General features: G+C 33.2%; 1 protein-coding gene across 2 annotated transcripts in view; it reads right to left on the bottom strand.

Moving 5' to 3' along the window:
- Nucleotides 1–21751, bottom strand: part of PRKACB (protein kinase cAMP-activated catalytic subunit beta) — a 172409-nt gene that overhangs the window by 73119 nt on the left and 77539 nt on the right. Inside the window, exon 1 of one of the 2 annotated variants that reach the window (XM_017869098.1) lies at nucleotides 18784–19096. The exons of the other annotated variant lie outside the window; for it this stretch is intronic. Coding sequence (XP_017724587.1) covers nucleotides 18784–18970 — 187 coding nt within the window. The 5' untranslated portion in view covers nucleotides 18971–19096. Of the gene's footprint in view, nucleotides 1–18783; nucleotides 19097–21751 lie in introns of those variants that run through there. 2 annotated transcript variants of the gene reach the window in all.

The following is a 21751-nucleotide window of genomic DNA, read 5'->3' as shown; positions in this document are numbered from 1 at the left end:
CAGCTCTACAAGTCTAAGGCTATGGCCCTAGTAGGGCTAAGCAGCACATTGGTGGTATAGCAAGAAACATAACAGGGTAAATTAAGATCAGACAGGCAGACAGAGGTTATGTACATTCACCAGGCTACCCAGTGTGCCCACCTTACTGTATACAATCTGACTGAGAGGTAATGACACGCACAAAGGAGATGAAAGAGGGCCCAGTGGAAAGTTAAAGCTGGTACAGATTTCCAAACTGCCTAAATATTGCACGTGCTCCTCAATTCCCACACAGTTCCATCAGCACTGGCTGGGCCCAGTGTTTGAGTGCAACCTCTGATCAATCATTAAACAACAATTAAGCTACAGAGACACAGGACAATCTCTAGGAAACCAGGTTACAATATAAAAATTAGAATAAGAAAAAAAAAAAACTAAGCAGAGAAATCAGCAGTCACATATCATGAGGGATATAGATTCCATAGATTAAGACAAAGGAAGTTATTAATAAAAAATAAAACCAACCCTCAGGGGAAAAAATAGTCAAAATCCAGAGCTACTATCACATGTTATTTTAAAAAACACATTTTTGACAAAAACTTGTGTGATCCACAATGAGGAAAAAAAGCAGTCAATAAAAAATGTCCCTGAATGGGTCCAGGTGTAGAATTTAGCAGTCAAAGCCTTTAAAGACTTTAAAATAGCTATTATAAATATATGAAAATAATTAAAAGAAAACTGTGTTAAATACCTAAAGGAAAACATGACAGTAATGAACAACATATAGAAACTTTCAATACAGAAAGAAAACTACTTAAAATAAAAGTGCAGATTTGAAAAGTATAATTAACTGAAATTTTAAAACTCAGTATAGTAAGCACAACAGTAGATTTAAAAGAGCAAAAGATCAAATCAGTGAACTGGAAGATAGAGCAATAGAAATCATCCAGTTGGAAGGACACAGAGAGAAAAAGACAGGAGGAAAGTGGACAGAGCCTGAGAAATTTATGGGATGTCAAGGGAACCAACATACTTCTCATGGGAATTAGAAAAAAAGGAGAGAGACAAAGGGTGATGAGAAAACATTTGAAGGAATAATGGCTGAAAATGTCCCAATTTGATGGAAAACAGTACCTTATGGATCCAAGAAGCTCAGCCAATGCCAACTAGAATAAAACCCAAAAGATTCACACTTAGACACATCATAGTCAAATTGTTGAAAGATAAGGAGAAAAGTCATGAAAGCAGGAAGAGAAAAATGACAAATCATGTCCAGGGGAAAAAGAATATGATTAATGACTTCTCATTAGAAATAAGAAGGGCCAGAAGGCAGACAAATGAAGTGCTAAAAGAAACAAGAAAGCAAACCCATCCACCAACATTTCTCTATCCAGGAAAATTATCTCCAAAAATAAAGGTGAAATGAAACATTCCCAGACAAAAAACTAAGGATATTTGTTGTAAGCAGAAATACCTAATGAAGTCCTTAAAGCTGAGAGAAAATAACACTAGATAATAGCTCAAATTGACAGAAACAAATGAAGAGCACTAAAAATGGTAAATATATAAATAAAAGGCTATATAAATACAAAATTTTTCTGTTATCTCTTAATTTCTTTAAGAGACTTAAAGTTGTATGAGGCAATAATTACAACATTACATTGCCGTGTTTATAAAATATCTAAATATATGTGTAAAAACACAAATTTGGAAAAGAAATGAAGCTATATTGGATCAAAGCAGTTCTATTCCACTAGAATTAAGTCAGTACTATCCTGAAGTAGACTATGACAAGATAAAATGTGTATTATAATCCCTAAAGCAGATATTAAGAAAATGCTTTTAAATTTTATTTTTAAAAATCAAAACAGAATAATAAAATGTCACACTACATATATATAATAGAAAAGAAGGTGGTAGAAAGGGAAAAGAGGAACAACAAAAACTATGAGACAGAAAACAGTAAAATGGAGGATACAAATCCAACCATATCAATAATTACATTAACTATGAATGGAAGAAACACAAATCAAAAGGCAGAAATCAGATTGGATAAAAATCAAGGTCAAACTATATAACATCTGTAAGAGACACATTTTAGGTTCATAGATATAAATAGGCTAAAGTAAAAGGAGAAAAACAAGATTCATCATGCAAACAGTAACCACGAGACAGTTGGAATGCCTATATCAATATTAGACAAAATAGACTTTAAGAAAAATTATGAGACAAAAGGACAGTCATAATGATAAAAGGTCAATACATCTGAAAAATGTGGCAATTAGAAATGCATATGCATTGAACAGAAGAGCACCCACAGTACTAAAATAAAAATGGACAGAATTGAAGGAGAAAAAAATTTAATACTAACAGTTGGGGATTTCCATGCTTCTCTCTCAATAACTGATGGAAAAACTAGAGAGGAAATTGGAAAAGAGACAACCAACTTAAATAACACCATCAAAAAAATCTAGACATTTATAAAATATATCATTTAACATCAGCAGAATACACATTCTTTTCAAGCACACATGGATATTCTACACACTAAGCAAATGCTAGAAAATATAATGTCTCAATTAATTTGAAGGGTTTGCTAACTCTTTCAAAATATATTCTATAATCACAAAAAACAGAGAGAATTTTGAAATCCCAATAGTTTTAGATATTAAACACAAAGATGTCTAAGAGAAATTGAAAATATTTTGAGGTAAATCGAAAATAAACTACGCATATCTACATTTATTGATGTGAGATAAAGCAGGGTTAGAAAAAATTCATAGCTTTAACCATATTAGAGTAAAAAAGAATAAAAGTTCCAAATCAGTAACTTAAGCTTCATATATAGAGAGATTATTATATATTATAGTAGTATCATATTATATATAATATATTCAGCAAAATATATAGAAAACAGTAGATAAAATGAATCAAACCAAAAGTCTTATTGACAAAACTTTCACTAGACTGACCAAATATCAAAACAAAGTAAATAAAAAGGAAACAGAGAAGATATTAATTATATAAATCAGTAATGAAACTATGAAATCACCACTGATGCTAGATAAATTAAAAGGATTATAAAGGAGTACTATAAACAACCTTATCCCAACCATATAAAACAACAGGTGAAATGGAAAAACTGTTAGGCACAAATTACCAACACTAACTAAAGAAGAAATAGAAAATGTAAATAAACCTGTAACACAAATACTGAATTAGTAACTAAATTTTTTCCCACAAAGAAAAGCTCAAGTCGAGATGGCTTCACTGGTTAATTATATGAAACCTTCAAAGATAATACCAACTCTACACAAACTCTTTCAGAATTCAGAAGTGGCGGGAACACTTCCAACTCATTCTAAGAGGCCTAATATCAAAGTTAGGCAAAGATCAAAAGAAAACCACAGACCAATGTACATTGCAAACATTGATGCAAAAACCTTTGTCAAAATGCTAGCAAACTTAATCTAGCAGTATATACAGTGGGTCATACACAATGATCATGTGGGATTTAGTCCATGAAAGGTAAGGTTGGTTCAACATTGAAAATCAATTAATGAACTACATTATATTAATAAAGTATAAAACCAAATAATCATCTCAATATATGCAGAAGAAGCATTCCACAAAATCCAACAGCCATGAGAAAACCTCTCAACAACCAGGACGAGAAAGGAACTTCCTCAAACTGATAAAGGACATGTGGGGAAGGGGAAACTCTATACTTATGTCATATTTAATGATGAAAGATGGAATGCTTTCCCCTTAAGATAGGGCATAAGGCATTCACCACTTCCCCGCATCTTTGTACTGGGAAATTTAGCCAGTGCAATGAGGCAAGAAAATAGATATTAAAGGATAAAGAAGAAATAAAACTGTCCTTATTTGCAGATGAAATTATTCTATATGTAGAAAATTATAAGAAATCTATAAACTACTAGAACTAAAAACTGAGTTTAGCTACATCATAGGATGATATAAGATCAATATAAAAATCAATAACATTTGTATATACTAGCAACAAACAATCCAAATGTGAAATTAAGACATAGCTCCATTCACATATCAACAGAAATAAAATACTTAGAAATCATTTTTACAAGACTTGAACACTAAAGAAATTAAATAATATGTAAATAAATGGAGAGACATTTCAAGTTCATGGATTCCAAGACTCAATGTTGTTAAAATACCAATTCTCTACAAGTTAATTCATGGACTAAATATATAACCTCTATGAAAATCTAATAAAGCTTTTCTTTAGAAACTGACAAATTGATCCGAAAATTTACATGAAATTGCAAAGGACCCCAAAATAGACAAAATAATTTTGATAAAAGAAGAACAAAGTTGGAGGACTTACATTACTTGATTTTAAAACTTACCTTAAAGTTACAGTAATCAAGACAGTGTAGTATAGGAATAAGGACAGACATGTAGCTCACTGGGACAGAACTGAGAATTCAGAAATGAACCCTTTCATTTATGGTCAACTGATTTTTGAGAAAGATGCCAAGATAATTAAATAGAGAAAGGAAATTATTTTAACAAGTAGTGCAGTAAAATGGATATACATACTGAAAAAAGGAACTTCATACTTCACACCATATATAAAATTAACTCAAAAAACAGACTTTTAGAAGGAAGTACAGATTGAAAATCTTCATTACTTTGGGTTAGATACAAATTTCTTAAGATCTGGTACCAAAAGTACAATCCCAAAAGGAAAAAATGATAAATTTGACTTCACTAAAATTACAAATTTTGCTCTTCAAATATATAATTTTTTAAAAGGACAACATAAGATAGACTAGAAGGAAATATTTGAAATTTATATTTATGGAAAAGAACTTAGTTCAGAATATACAAAGAATTCTTGAGACTTCATAATAAGAAGAAAAACAACTCAATTTTCAAAGCGGAAAGATTTGAAAATACTCCAAGGTACATAAACAAATGGGTTATAAAAACTTGAAAATATTCTCAACATCATAAAGTTATTAGGGAAATACAAAGTGAAACAATTGTGAACAATGGATTCACACCCACGTAATGGCCATAAGCAAAATGATTGATGAGCTGGGTAGAGTGGCTCATGCCTGTAATCTCAGCACTTGGGAGGCTGAGGCGGGCGGATCACTTGAGGTCAGGAGCTCAAGCCCAGCCTGACCAACACAGTGAAACCCCATCTCTACCAAAAACACACACCCGTGATGCCAGCTACTCAGGAGACTAAGACAGGAGAATCGCCACTGCACTCCAGCCTGGGTGACAGAGTGAGACTTTTTTTCAGTTAAAAAAAAAAAAAAGAAAGAAAGACTGATGATACCAAGTGTTGATGAGCATGTGAAAAAACTGGAACCCTTTTACATTACTGGTGAAAACATAAAATGGTACCACCACTTTGAGAAACAATTTGGCAATTTCTTTAAAACATAAATTTACCATATGACCTAGAAATTCTACTTCTAGATATCTACCCAGGAGCAATAAAAATATGTCCACACAGACTTGTTTTCAAATATTTATAGCAACATTATCCAAATAGCCAAAAACAAACTAATTCTGATGTGCATCAATTGCAGAATGGATAAACAAAATGTATTATATCCATACAACATATTATAATTCAACAATAAATTGGAACCAACTATTCATATATTCTATAACATGGGTGAACCTCAAAAATATTATTCTCGTGAAAGAAGCCAAAAGCAAAAGATTACATATTACATAATTCCATTTATATAAAACATCCAGAAATGAAAATCTATAGAGATAGAAAGCAGATCAGTGTTTATCTGAGCTTGAGGTGAGAGTGGGGATTGACTGGATATGGGTAACAAAAGAACTTTGTGGGTGATGTAAATGTTCTAAAACTGATTTGTGCTGATAGTTGTGCAAATCCTTAAATTTACTAATTAATGCTGAATTATACACATAATGAGGTATTTGTATGGTTATGAAAACATACCTCAATTTAAAAAAAAAGCTGTCAAATGCTTCTCTATCAGGGAAAAAACAATTGGCTTGAAACAGATCTTTGCTGTGGGAAGAATCATTTCAGTGGACAATTTAATTATGCAAATGTAAGGCTGGTAGGCATCCATTACCTTGGGGGAATGATTTAACAAAGTCTTTTGAGGCTTCGAAAGGGCCATGCCTTCTCAATACTCTGTGGTAAACAGAGATAATTAAAGGAAAGAAGGTAAATAGAGCTGCATTAAAAAACGAAACACGAATTCTGAAAGGAATTAACTCCTAGACTCCATCCTCTCTGAGGTTCAGAATTACAAAAATCTCTTTCATAGATTTTAGTGATAGGTCTGTGGCTCACGAGTAGGAATATTCGCTTAAGGAGGCTTTATCAAAGAGGAAAGGATAATCTGGGTTGGTGATTCAGGCTGAAAAGTAGAGACATTGTAGGCTAAATGCAAGTGGCTACAGAGGCCAGACAGGTAAAGCAACAGAAATAGTGAATGCTGGAGCAAATCAGATAGAGTCTATCTGATTAAACAGGAAAATTACTCAGTGCAATTCATTTTTTCTCATAAGAGAATAAGAGGCCACTGAAATCAGTTTCTCCAATGGTTCAAGCATATGAAAGTCCAGATATTTATATGAATCTCTTGATTTAAAATCATGGTATATTTTTATATAATGATATAAAATTCAACTATTTTTAAAAATATCATGAGAACTAAACAAAACATATCCGCAAATTGCATCTGGCTCACAGACCACTGGTTTGCTATCCCTGGACTAGATTTCAAGAAAGAAAGGCTAATTTTGGTACAGTGTGGGGATGGGCTGAAAGTACCTTCTCACACATCCAATTTGGCAAGGAAGCCAAGATGACTAAGCATATGAGTATAAATCAAGGAAATGAAATCCTTTGACATAACCTTTGAATGAACATAATACTGAAGAATGAATCATCCTGTCATTAAGAACCATTGAGGTTTCGGCAAGGACCAGTGGCATCACATCAACAAGATAAGGTACATAAAATTTGTTGGGGCCACTTTTAAATCATGAAACAACGTAGCAGTGGTAAAGTCAACAGCTGCTAAAAATGCTATCACTAGCTTATATGTTCATGCTTGTAATCCCAGCACTTTAGGAGGCCAACACAGGAGACTGCTTGACCCCAGGAGAAAAGAACAGCCTGGACAACACAGCAAGATCTCATTTCTACAAAAAAATACACTTAAAAAAAAATTAGCCTAGCACAGTGGCATGCATCTATATTCCCAGCTATTTGGGGGGCTGAGGTGGGAGAATAGCTTGAGCTCAGGAGAACAAAGCTGCAGTGAGCCATGATCGCACCACTACTCTCCAGCCTGGACAACACAGCAAGGCCCTGTCTCCAAATAATAATAAAAATCCCCATCACTTTCTTCAACTAACTTTTGGACAGCAAATTAGTCTCCTTGGAATGAGTAAACTCCTAGGAGTATAGCAATACTTGAAGCAGCTGAATGAAGACTCTAAGAAAGGACCTCCTTGGAATTCTTGCTAATTTGAATAGATAAGTGTGTTGGTGATTAAACTGAATATTTAAAAGATGACAACTTATTTGTCTCTCAACTGAGCCATACTTGTTAAATAACAATAATGAAACACCAGAGCTGAAAGCAACTATGGTTTCAGGACATGAAAGTGATATTCAACCTCTCAGACATATATCATTCTTCCTGTTCAACTTATTACTTCTTTCTGAATGACATTTTATTTTCAAAGTTCTTTGTCTCTCAGATCATCTGTTATTACTCAGTGACCAAGTTTTAAAAGCAGAAAAGTTTTGTTCAAGATTGCTTAGGCTATTAGGGTCTTTTGTGTTTCTACACAAGTTTTAGGATGGTTTTCCTATTTTGTGAAACTTGTCATTGAAACTTTGGAAGAGATGGCAGTTAATCTATAGATCGCTTTGGATACTAGGAGCATTTTAACAATATTAATTCTTCAGATCCACGAACATTAGATATCTCCATTCACTGTGTTTTCTTCACTTTTCATAAATGTTTTACAGTTTTAGTGTAGAAATCTTTCACTTCTTTGGTTAAATTTATTCCTACGCATTTTGTGATATTGTAAAAGAACTGCTTTCTTGATTTCTTTTTTCCAAAGTTCATTGTTAGTATGCAGAAACACTATTGATTTATGCATTTTAATTTTGTATCCTGCATCTTTATTGAATTTGTTAGTTTTAGCAGTTTTTTGGTATAGTCTTCAGGGTCTTTAATATATAAGATAATATCATGTGCACATATAAAAGATTTTACTTCTTCCTTTCCAATTTAGATGCTATTTATTTATTTATTGCCTAAATGCTCTGCATAGGACTTCCAGTATTATATTGAGTAGAAGTTATAACAGTGGGCATCCTTTCCCTTGTTCATGATCTTACAGGAAAAGCTTTCATCTTTTCACCACTATTAAGATGGTAGCTGTGGGCTTATCCTATGTAGCCTTTATTATGTGGAAGCACAGAATTTCCTTAACTAAAAAGTTTCCAATCACAAAAGAATGTTAAAGTTTCTCAAATGCTTTCTCTGACTCTACTGATATGATTATATATAACTCTTACCCTTCATTCTGTTAATAGTGTATCACATATGTTGATTTTGCATATGTTGAACCATCCTCGATTGTGGTGTATCATCCTTTAATGTGATGTTGAATTTAATTTGCTAGTATTTTGTTGAGAATTTTTGCATCTATGTTCATCAGGGATATTGGCCTACAATTTTCTTTTGCAGTGTCCTTGTCTGGCTTTGGTATCAGAGCTTCTTCAGTTATTTTGGGAGAGTTTCAGAAGGACTGGCATTAATTGTTTCTTAAATGATAGAAATTCACCAGTGAAGAAATGAAGTACTACTAGGTTTTATTTTGTTGGGTTTTTTTTTTTTTGATTACTGATTCAAAGTCTTCATATTCCTTATTGGTTTGTTCATTGCATCAAACTAAAAGCTTTTGTGCAAAAAGAAAACAATCAACAGAGTGAAGAGACAACCTATACAATGAGAGAAAATACTTGCAAACCACACATCTAATAAGGAGTTAATATTCAAAATATGTAAGCAACTCAAACAATTCAGTAGCAAGAAAACAAATACCCAATTTAAAAAATGGGCAGGTGACTTGAATAGGCACTTCTCAAAAGCAGACATAAAAATGGTCAATGGGTATATGAAAAATACTCAACATCACTAATCATGAGGGTATGAAAATTAAAACCACAATGAGCTATTACCTCACATCTGTTAGAATGGCTATTATAAAAAAGATAAGAGATAATAGGCATTGGTTAAGACGTGGAGAAAAGAGAACGCTTGCACATTGTGGGTGAGAATATACATTAGTACAGCCATTATGGAAAATGGTATGAATGATCCTCAAAAAATTAAAAATGAACTATCATATATCCAGCAATCTTCTAAGTATATTATCAAAAGGAAAGGAAGAAATCAGCATGTCTAAGAGATATCTGTACTCCCATGTTCATTACAGCATTATTCACAAGATATGGCATCCACGTATGGCATTCTACGCAGTGGAATACACTATCAACCTCAAGAAAGAAGGAAATTCTTTCATTTGTCATAACACGAATGAACCTGGAGGACATTATATTAAGTGAAATAAGGCAGACACAGAAAGACAAATACTGAGTAATCTCACACAAGTGGAATCTAAAAACATCAAAATCACAGAAGTGGAGAATAGAAAGCTGGTTGTCAGGGGCTGAAGGATGGGAGGGTTCAGGGAAGGAAGATTTAGGAGATGTTGGCTAAAGGGTACAAAATTTCAGTTGGACATAATGAATAAGTCCTGGAGATTCATCATATAGCATTGTAACTGCGGTTAATAATAATGCATTAATGCAGGCACACCCCTCATTTTATTGCGTGTTGCTTTATTGCACTCAGCAGATATTGCACTTTTTACAAATTGAGGATTGGGGCAACCTTGTGTCAGGCAAATTTATTGGTGCCACTTTTCTTACAGCATGTTCTCACTTCATGTCTGTGTGTCACATTTTAATAATTCTCACAAGATTTCCTTTTTCATTATTATTATATCTGTTATGGTAATCTGTGTTCAGATGTTACTATTTTAACTGTTTTAGGGCACCACAAACTGCACCCATACAAAATGGTGAACTTAATTGAAAAGGGTTGTGTGTGCTCTGAAGTCGCTCCACTCACCAGCTGGTCCCCCATTTCTCTCCCTCTCCTTGGGCCCTCCTATTCCCTGAGACACAGCAATACTGAAATTACGCCGATTAATAACCTTACAATGGTCTCTTAGTGTTCAGATGAAAGGAAGAATTGCACATCTCTCACTTCAAATCAAAAGCTAGAAATGATTAAGCTTAGTAAGGATGGTATGTTGAAAGCTGAGACAGGCCAAAGGCTAGGCCTCTTGCACCAAACAGCCAAGCTAAGAATGCAAAAGAAAAAAGTTCTTGAAGGAAACTAAAAGTGCTGCTCCAGTGAAAACACTAATGATAAGAAGGCAAAACAGCCTTATTGTTGATTTAGAGAAAGTTGTGTGGTCTGGAAAGATTAAACCAGTAAGTATTTCCTTAAGCCAAAGCCTAATTAAGAACAAGGTCTTGATGCTCTTCAATTCTATAAAGGCTAAGAGTGGTGAGAAAGTTGCAGAAGTCTGAAGCTAGCAGAGGTTGCTTCATGAGGTTTAAAGGAAAGAAGCCCTTTCTATAACATAAAAGTACAAGGTGAAGCAGCAAGTGCTAATGGAGATGCTGCACCAGGTTATCCACAAGATCTAGTTAAAATAATTGATGAAGGTGGCTAGACTAAACAACAGATTTTCAATGCAGACTTAACAGTGTTCTATTGGAAGAAGATACCATCTAGAACTTTCCTATCTAGAGAGAAGGCAATGCCTGGCATCAAAGCTTCAAAGGACAGGCTGCCACTGGCTAGGGGCTAATACATCTGGTGACTTCAAATTGAAGCCAATATTCATTTACCATTCAGAAACTCTTAGTGCCCTCAAGAAATATGCTAAATCTACTATACCTGTACTCTATAAATGGAATGTGAAAGGCTAGATGACAGCATATCTGTTTGCAGCATGGTTTACTATTTTAAGCCCACCATTGGGAACCACTCAGAAAAAGATTCCTTTTAAAATATTAGTGCTAACTGACAATGCACCTGATCACCCAAGAGCTCTGATGGAGATGTACAAGGAGATGAAAGTTGTTTTCATGCCCGATAACACAATAACCATTCTGCAGCCATGGATCAAGAAGTAATTGTGACTTTCAGGTCTTACTATTTAAGAAATATATTTTATAAGGCTATAGGTGTCACAGATAGTGATTTCTCTGATGGATCTGGGCAAAGTAAATTGAAAACCTGAAAAGGAGTCACCATTCCAGATGCCATTAAGAACATTGTGATTTATGGGAGGAGGTGAGAATATCAACCTTAACAGGAGTTTGGAAGAAGTTGTTTCCAACTCTCATAGATGAGTTTGAGTGGTTTAAAATTTCAGTGGAGAAAGTCACTGCAGATGTGGTAACAATTATAAGATAACTAGAATTAAAAGTGGAGCCTGGAGATGTGATTGCAATGCTGCAATCTCATGATAAAACTGTAACAGGTGAGGAGTTGCTTCTTGCAGATGAGCAAAGAAAGTAGTTTCTTGAAATGGAATCTATTTCTAGTAAAGATGCTGTGAAGATTACTGAAATGACACCTGAGAATTTAGAATATTATATCAACTTCATTGGTAAAGCAGTAACATAGTTTGAGAGAACTGACCCCAATTTTAAAAGAAGTTCTACTGTGGGCAAAATGCTACCAAAAACATCACATGCTACAGATAAATATTTTATGAAAAGAAGAGTCAGTCAAGTGTGTCACTTCATTGTTGTCTTATTTTAAGAAATTGCCACTGCCATCCCAACCTTCAGCGACCAATACCTTGATCAATCAGCAGCCAAACATCAAGGCAAGACCCTCTGCCAGCAAAAAAATTAGGAATCGCTGAAAGCTGAGATGATCTTTAGCATTTTTTCAGCAATAAAGTAATTTCAAATTAAGATATGTACTTTTAAAAAGATATAATGTTATTGCACACTGAATAGACTATAAACATAATTTAAATGCACTGGGAAACCAAAAAGTGTGTGTGACTTGCTTTACTGTGACTTTAGCTGTATTGTGGTGGTCTGGAATTGGACCTGCTGTATCTCTGAGGTATGACTATACATGAAAATTGCTAAGAGATTCAATCTTGAATTTTTTGCCATGAAAAAGTAACTATGTGAGGTGGATATTCATTTGTTTTAGTCATTTCACAATGTATACTTATATTGAATCATCATATTGTACATTATAAATATAAGCAATTTTATTTGTCAAGTATACCTTAATAAAGCTGAGGGGGAGGGAGGAAGAAATAAATCTTTCCAGTGTCAACTTACAAAGAATGGAGCTAAATTCTGAAATTCATATTTTCCACATTCAGATTTTTGTTATCGACTGATCTATTTTGGCATTACTATAAAGAAATACCTGAGGCAGAATAATTTATAGAGATTTATTTTGGCTCATGGTTCTGCAGACTGTAGAAGAAGCATACTGCCAATATCTGCTTCTGATGAGGGCCTCAGGAAGCTTTCAATGATGGCAGAAGGCAAAGAGGGAGCAGGCGTGTCACAGGCCAAGAGAGGGAGCAAGACAGAGGGGGAGGTGCCATGTTTGTTTTAAAAAACAACCAGTTATTGCATGAATTAATAAAGCAAGAATCAGCTCATTACCCATTGGGAGGACACCAAGCCATTCATGAGGAATCCTCCCCCATGACCCAAACACCTCCCATTAGGCCCCGCCTCCATTACTGGGGATCACATTTCAACATGAGATTTGGAGGGGACAAACATAATGTTCTTACCATGACCCTGGTAGTTGTAACAGAAGGAAGTATAATGGGCCATTATATTTTTAATTTTTTTAAATATCAATACATTGTTTTTGAGAATAAATTTTACAATGTTAAATGTGTTTTCATTATTTTATTTTATTTTATTTTATTTTATTTTATTTTTGAGATGGAGTCTCACTCTGTCACCCAGGCTGGAGTGCAGTGGTGCGATCTTGCTCCACTGCAACCTCTGCTTCCTGGGTTCTAGTGATTCTCCTGCCTCAGTCTCCTAAGTAGCTGGGATTACAGGTGTGCACCACCACCCCTGGCTAATTTTTGCATTTTTAGTAGAGACAGGGTTTCACCATGTTGGCCAGGCTGTTGCTGATCTCCTGACCTCAAGTGATCTGCCCACCTCAGCCTCCCAAAGTGCTGGGATTACAGGCATGAGCCACCACATCCGGCCTTAAATTTGTTTTTAAAAATATAATTAAGGATAGTAGCTATATAATTATTTTCATGCATTCTCAAGTGCTATAATCTATGAAAAAATAATTACTATAGTAATTAACTCCAAAAGGATATGCAGGTTTACCTGGAATTGGATTAATTTAATGCAAAAGCCTTAAAATGGTCATAACTTCTTCAAATTAATCCTATAAAATATAAAAATAATCCTAAATATGTACAAAGATTTAGTTATAAAGATGTTTATCATGGCATTTTTTAATGTAATCACAAAACATTAAAAACAGCCTAGATGGCTAATGATTGGTTAAATAAATTATGGTATATACTTATGATTTAATATAAAATAGTATTGTAGAACAACTCTTTGTAAAGAAAAATGAAAAATGTTACCAAACACTATGTATTGAAAGAGCCAAATTTTGGAGCTGGGTTGGGTGCGGTGGCTCAGGCCTGTATTCCCAGCACTTTGGGAGGCCAAGGCAGGCAGATCACTTGAGCTCAGGAGTTCAAGATCAGCCTGGGCAACATGGTGAAACCCCGTCTCTACCAAAAATACAAAAAGTTAGCCAGGTATGGTGGCACGTGCCTGTAGTCCCAGCTACTCGAGAGACTGAGGTGGGAGGATCGCTTGAGCCTGAAGGCAGAGGCTGCAGTGAGTCGAGATCCCACCATTGCACTCCAGCCTGGGTGACACAGTAAGACTCTGTTTAAAAAAAAAAAAAATGGAGCTGGTAGAAATTTGTGTGTCTATACACAAAATAGAGTATATATACAAAAATGATAACAGTCATTACCTTTTGGCAGAATTTTTTTTTTTTTTTTTTTACCGTTTTTTTTGTTTTTTTCCTATAGTTTCAAAATTTTCTCCAGTGAAGATATACATTTGGAAATCATATGAAAATGTTATTAGGGAAAAAGTGCTTCTCACACCTTAATGTGCATATAAATCAGCCAGAAATCTTTTTAAAATGCTGATTCTGACTAAGTAGGTCTAGGTGGGACCTGGGATTCTTCCTCCTAACAAGCTACCAGGAGATGCTAATAATGCTGGACACGGACCACACTTTGAGTAGCAAGCTCTCTTCTAACTCTGTCATATGGCTATTTTTGCAAAGCACAGGCAAGTAAAAGCTTCTTGTTATGTTAGTACAGTTGATATAGTACTTGCATTGCTATATGGCCCATGGAATCATTTCCTGATTTCAACATCATTTAATATTCCAACTACTTTAGTTTTAGTATAAAGTCTGCTTGTTATTTATATTTTATTAAAATTATGATAAAATACATAGGTAACACTGAAAATTGGTATTTACTAGAGCCAGGTCAGCACTTCACTGCTTTTGATTAATGGCCACGGGCTTTTAAAATAAATTGCAAAGATCACAATAGAACAAATTAGTAAGAAGCTCATTTCTGTAATACTGCAGTGATGTTTAATGTTAATTTAACAAATAATTCAAGATTTATTGAAAATTATGCTAGTAATACTGAAATAAACTGACAAGTTGTTTGCCTTCAAGGAGTTCAAAATCAAATATAAGAGATAGATACATAAGGATTAATAGTAATACATTTTAAATACTATAAATAAACTACAATAAAAGTTAAGTATAAGATGATACAAGAACATAAGGAAGAGTATAGACTCTAATAAGGATGAAGGATAGATGAATAGGATGCATTGGTGGTTTTGTTACAGAGATGATACCTGAGAGGACGCCTCAAGTATGGGCAAATCTCACCACTGGTAGACGTGAAGAAAGAGAATTCCAGACAGAAGCAGCATCTTGAACAAGCACTGTTGTAAAAGGAATCCATTATCTGACTATTCATTGCCATGTTGACTGTCATGTTAAAAGCATTAATTCTAATTAAATGCCCAGCAAAAACGGAAGATGTACAGTAGCTATACACATTTCCCTGTAGTAAAGTAAGTTAACTTATCCTGTATTATGCTAGTTAAAATCTTTAGGCTCTTTTAACAAATGTTGCATTATATTATTTTCTGCTTTAAAAAACTGCATTGGCTGCCCACTAATTTTGCATAGTACAACATTCTGGATGTCTAATAGAAAACTTTTAAATATTAAATCCAGAAACTAATTTTCTAGACTATATCTTACTAAACCTTTTAAGTAAGTTCTAAATGTTCATATTTTCACATATTTGTGTATGTTATTTTCTTAAAATAACCTTCTTCTCTAGGTCTCAAAATTCTATTACTTCTTTAATATTTTTGAAGGCCCCCATTTTCTCTTTAGTAACTTTTTTCTTACACTTAGCTTGCACAGTAAGCTTAGACATTTTAAAGCAACTATTTCATTATGCCTTGAATATTATATTATGTTTGCTTTTCCTACTCTTCTTTATGAGGGTAAGAACTAGATCTTATTTTTCCTAGAACCTTGCTTACTTACTATGATATAGTAAATACTCAAAAGAGTTTTACGAAATGAGTAGAAATTGACTATTATCAAGAAGCTTATGGAATAGTTTCAAGTGGAAAAAGCTGATAAAAAGACAAGGTGGAAAGTCTTTTAGCTGAGAAGTTAAAATGATACAGATTCAATGGGCTAACAAATAAGGAGGTAAACTGAGAGACTGTATAAAATCTGCAAAGGTAAAACTGACTAAAGTGGTCTACTGTAATCACTTTATAATTTTGCTTGAGGACATCCATAATCAAAATTGCTCATGTGTTTAATATCATATTTAAATCTAAGATTTACTCATATGGATTTGTTTTACAAGAGAAATAGCCTGTCAATTCACATAGGAAAAGAGAAAGAAAAAGTATTTGATGGTATTGACCTATTTGCTTCTTACAATACTGCAGTTAGACCTTCATTAAGTCAGCATTGTATAACTCTACACATTTATGATCGAAGGAAGATTAAAAAGCTAACCATAATAAATTTGTTAGAAAGACAACTTAATGCATGTCAATGCTTTCATTCATTCTGAGTTGGAACAAAAAGCAGAATTCCTCCATGCTTTTCTTTGTACTTCATGTATTTATATGTGCATGCAATTAGCTCTTATATATTTATTTAATCAAACAGGAATTTCTGTTACTTAGTTTAATAGCAAAAGATGAAACATCTGGAGACCACTATGTGACTTTTGTTCTGTGTTTCTTCCTATATATAATGTCACTGGACAAGAAAGAAACTTGGATTAAAGCTTGTTGCATTTCATGTCTCCTAAATTGGTAACTGATCTTTATATAATGGTTTATGAATTTTTTTGTAAATTGATGTAGTTTCTATGCTTAGTTTATTTCATTATAAAAACACTTTAGGAACAAACATATTCAGTGTTTATCATCAAGAGATATTACATTCCCTTGTCAAACAAGTCATGCAAGTAAACTGCTTTAAGTAGCTTTGAAGAATGTGGTTCATATATAACTTTGTACAGTCAGAACTCCTTCTATAACTCATTCATCAAATAAATAAAAATTGTGTTTTCACCACCAAAATAAACCTTGGAATTCTGAAATGATCGGATTCCTCTATTTCAGCTCTATCAGTGTTTTCTCCTCTACGACAACACATTTCATAATAGGAAATTATAGCTTTATGCTACCATACTCATCCTTACATATAAAATTATTATCTCTATTATGGTATTTGGGGATATAAAAAGGAAAGTCAAGTAGAGGAATACTTAATTAATGAACATTCAGTTACTCTTTAAACTGAATCATCCATATTATTTGCAGCACTACGTGGTTTCTTACATCATGCATATTATCTGCAGCACTACGTGGTTTGTTCCTAATTTTATTTGTGTACAATGATCCTATTTGTTTTGACTTCACACAAAAAAACAAAAAAACAGAAGTTTATCCCATAGAAATCATGGCTCATGATACTATTTTTCATAACTAGATTTTAAAATATGTTTTAGAAAGCATCACAGGCCCCATACATTTAAAAAGTGGTGAAAGTCCAGTTCAAACATAACTTTTAATTATTAAAAACCCCTAACATTCATTTATTTGAGACACTTTTACTAAACACCCAGTATATGAGGAGCACGTATTAATGAAACAGAAATTAATTAAATTGTCTTCATTCCTCATTTAACTTTAAATTAAAAGATATTTGAAAAGCATAAAAATAATTTCCAAAAGGATTTAGGAGATTGCAATTTAAAAGAATAGGGAAAGGACAACAATTAACAAGCTTTTGTTACATAGTAAAGTTTAATAATATACCACTATTTCAATATTCAACAGTTCATTAACTTGAAGATATATATTCATATTCCTCATCTATCAACTTGCTATACAGTAAAGACTATAAATAACCCAAAACCTTTTAAGTGGAAAAAAGGCAGAAATGTATGTTTTCCTCAATTTCCCAAAAATAGTTTGAAGAATGTAAAAAAATTTCTGATTCAGTAAAAAATTAATTCAAATAAGCTTCTATAACACTGTCAAGGTGCTGTATAAACCTAGGAGTAAATTCTGTAAGCCATTCTTGATTTTGCTGTTGTTGTTAAACTGAGTTTTCTTCCTTAACTGCTACCAAATACATAAACAGAGTCAAACCCTAGTGCTATTTGATGATCAAACAAACACACAAAAGAGGGCAAAAGTTTCAAGGGTAATTCTATTGTTCCTCTAATTGGAGTCACAGAAATACCTTGAGGAGGGTCCCAGGTGAGATGTAGAATGGCGGCACTAGTATTGTTTGTATGTGCAATTTATCTTTTAGAGTGTATGGCACCAAAAATGGTTCCACAGCACCATTTTAGCAAAGTTGTAAGTCCAAACATTTTAACATGCCTAGAAAGAATGTGATTCATGCACAACCAAGTTTTCCCTGCATTTGAGTCATATATATAAATAGCATAAAATATAAAGTTTTTGATATCCATAAATGTTATAAGTGTAAGAATTTAGATAGAATAATTATAGTTTTATTTTAGAAATTCCTGTTTGTAAAACTGAAATAACTTTCACACATACATTTAAAAATAAAAGCATAGGAAACACAATAGAAATGTAATTATAAATTCAAGAGTCTTGTTGCCCCTTTCAAAGTTTAAAGCTTATAAATACAAGACATTTTAAGAAGTAAACAGATGGTTGTTTCTAAAACTTATTTCATTTTAATGTAAGAACAACAAAAAAAAAGTACATTAGAAATGATGTAAGAATTTTATAGAAAACTTTGTCACTGATATTGAACTTAAATAGTCAAAAATAAAACCACATAATGATGAAAGCTGAATGATTCAGCTCAACTTATAATCAAGTTTTTATGGAACTCTCTCAACTTCATCTTGCAAAATGTCCTTGTGAAAATCAGAAAACGACAAACAAAAGAGGGTTCTTTACATTTGATTGTAAAACTCCAATTACCATTTTAGTTGCTAGTTATAATGTATCATTTAAAAAACAAAACTTACTTGATCTGTCCCATAAGGCAGTATGTTCAGAGAAATGAAGGCTGTCATTTTCCAGAGCTGTTTTCTGATCATGTGCAGTACCTTTAGAGTGTCTATGAAATAACCGGTTAGCAAAACCTTCCAATTTCTGAAGAGCTGTAGTTGTACCTGTATACTGGTTACAAGGTGGTTCTCTATAAGCTGCCATTCATGTGCACTTTACTTAATGTAACTGCAAATGTTTCCAGAAGGAGCTCACAACTTCTTACACAGAAGCTAAGAGCTATGCATGTGTCAAACTTCCTGTTTGCAGGGTATTCAAACCACTACTGCTGTTCTGTTTCCTGTTAATATAAAACAGCACATTACTGAGCTTTTCTTAGCAACACTTTTCAGCTAGAGATGAGGATTTTAAAAACTTGCAATACCTCCTTAGAAGGCTTTATGTTTGGTGTTTTAATACACAGGCTAATGAGAACATTAAATATAAAGCTTTATAAATATAGTAGGCTGAACATTTTTTAAATAAAAGAAAACTAGTTAAACATGTATGACAAGTCTATGCAAACAATTGAAGGCCAAGCCGTCCTCCAAATACAACATGCTAAAGACAGGTTGTATTTTTTCTAGGAAATCAACTAATATACAGATTTTATGAATCCTTATAAGCAGCTAACTTTTCATTAAAAAAAACTAGTATGATATGGGTATGACAAAACTCTTGCAAAACAAATTTATCACACATATAAATAAAACAATCTGAAATAGCACTTTAAAAAAATGGAATGTTTCTAATTCATTGATTTAGGCCTAATACATACAGGAACTACAGACACTTAGTATGTCAGTACTGGTTATCAAACTTATAATCTGATGACATATGTCTATTACCAGGGGTGTATTTTAAAACACTCTAAAATTTGAAAAGAAAGAACAAAATACAAGATTTAAATTATATAAAATCCACCATAGCAAGAAATTTCAATTGAGATAAAAAAGTTCCTTCTAGTTGGCTGAGACATGTTAATTTTAAAATCTTACCACTGAAGACTACTACTTACCTAAACCCCTGATTTAGTGATCTCACTTAGAAACATCTATTTTTTTTTTAACGGAGTTTCACTCTGTCCCCCAGATTGCAGTGCAGTCGTGCGACCTCTGCTCACTGTGACCTCCGCTCCTGGGTTCAAGCAATTCTCACCCCTCAGCCACCCGAGTAGCTGAGATTATAGGCGCACGCCACCATGCCCAGCTAATTTTTGTGTTTTCAGTAGAGATGGGGTTTCTCCATGTTGGCCAGGCCAGGAGTTGTATGGCCTGTGATACGCCCGCTTTGGCCTCCCAAAGTGCTGTGATTACAAGCATGAGCCACCTGGCCTGGCCAAAACATCTCTTTTGATTAAAATTAAATAAAATTTGCCTTGTCGATTTTCAGGAAAGAAAGTAACCTGTGGCATTTAACAAAAAATTTGAGTACTTGTTTTTTGACCCTAAAGGATAAGAAATTTCTGTGGTTCTCTTTGGAAGCAGAGGGGAGGGGAGGGAAGGGAAGGAAAGAAAAGAAATAAAAAGATCTATCAAAACAATCTATCTGAAAAAATTTTAGTTCAGATTTACTGCCAACTGTTTGACAAACATAAAAAATAGAAACAATAGTGACAAGTAAAATAAATAGGCACAATAATGTAATCAAATTAGGACTACATACAAGGCCAATAAGAAAACACTGACTAATGAATTTTGCCATGTAACAGCTCCTTTGTGTTGTGCAATGGAATTTATATCAATCTAAACAAATATGTAACAGTATCTATAAGATAAACTTCAATTTGTAGCTTTATGTATAAATATTATGTGTGAATAACAGTTAACAAAACACTGACCAATGATTTTTGCCATGTAATAGCTAATTGGTGTATACTTAGTTTAGTGTCATAAAATTTATATCAATCTAAACAAATATGCAACAGCATCTCTATGACAAACTTCTTAAATTTGTAGCTTTATGTATAAATATTATGTGTGCATAACAATAATTTGTTTCTTAACATCTGGTAGTGCCTTACACAAAACAGACACTGATTAAATGTCTGTAGTCTTCAGTAAATATCTACAAAGCATGGACTGATTCTGTAACGGAAGAAGTGGATAAAATTACTGAATTCCCTTGATTTGCTCTACTGAAGGAAATTCTAATCATCTTTAAGGCTCAGTTCAAATGTCACCTCTTCAGTGAAGTCTGCCACATACTTCCTAGGAAAATAAACTTTGCTGCTTTGTTTTCACTGATCTCATAATATTATGTTAAAAGATACTGTTTATGAATGTATATGATTCTAAATTGTGAGTTATTTGAATTCATAAATGCATGTATTACATACTCAATAAACATACGTCAAAAGAAAAAAGTATTCACTCATTTTTAACAATTTAAAGGTTTAAGTAGAATCACTGAATACTTGAAAATGTTTGAATTGTATTTATGATGGAACCATATTTATAGATAATCCAACAAGCACCAAGTTGCTCATATATAGAGACAACAGTAGTAGAACTGTTATCATCGAACTTCTCCTTTTTTCTCTACACTGTTACTAAATTTTATTCATTCTTTGAATTACATTTTTACTCAGTGCCAATGTGGACTTCTTAAAATAACTTGTTTTCCCTGCTTCCAATCACCCTCTTTAATCATTCACTTCTCTGACATATTAACCTCCCCCAAATATTACATTCATGGTATTCCATTGCCAAATACACAAACTAATCCTAACATTTCAGCTCAACCATATTCATTTTAAACACATATCTAGCCAGATTTTTATTTATATTCAATGTTGCTCAAGTACAGAAATTGCAGATTCCTAACTAGAATACTAAGATTACTTTATTTAAAACAATGCATAAGTTTTAAAACAAAATTACTAAAGCAAAAAGAGTAAACTTCACTACATGAGTATCTTGAAAACACTATTTTTTTTTTTTTTTT

Source organism: Rhinopithecus bieti, unplaced genomic scaffold (genome assembly GCF_001698545.2).
Source record: "Rhinopithecus bieti isolate Rb0 unplaced genomic scaffold, ASM169854v2 scaffold_4600, whole genome shotgun sequence".
Taxonomy (NCBI): Eukaryota; Metazoa; Chordata; class Mammalia; order Primates; family Cercopithecidae; genus Rhinopithecus; species Rhinopithecus bieti.
This window is presented reverse-complemented; position numbering and strand designations above follow the sequence as displayed.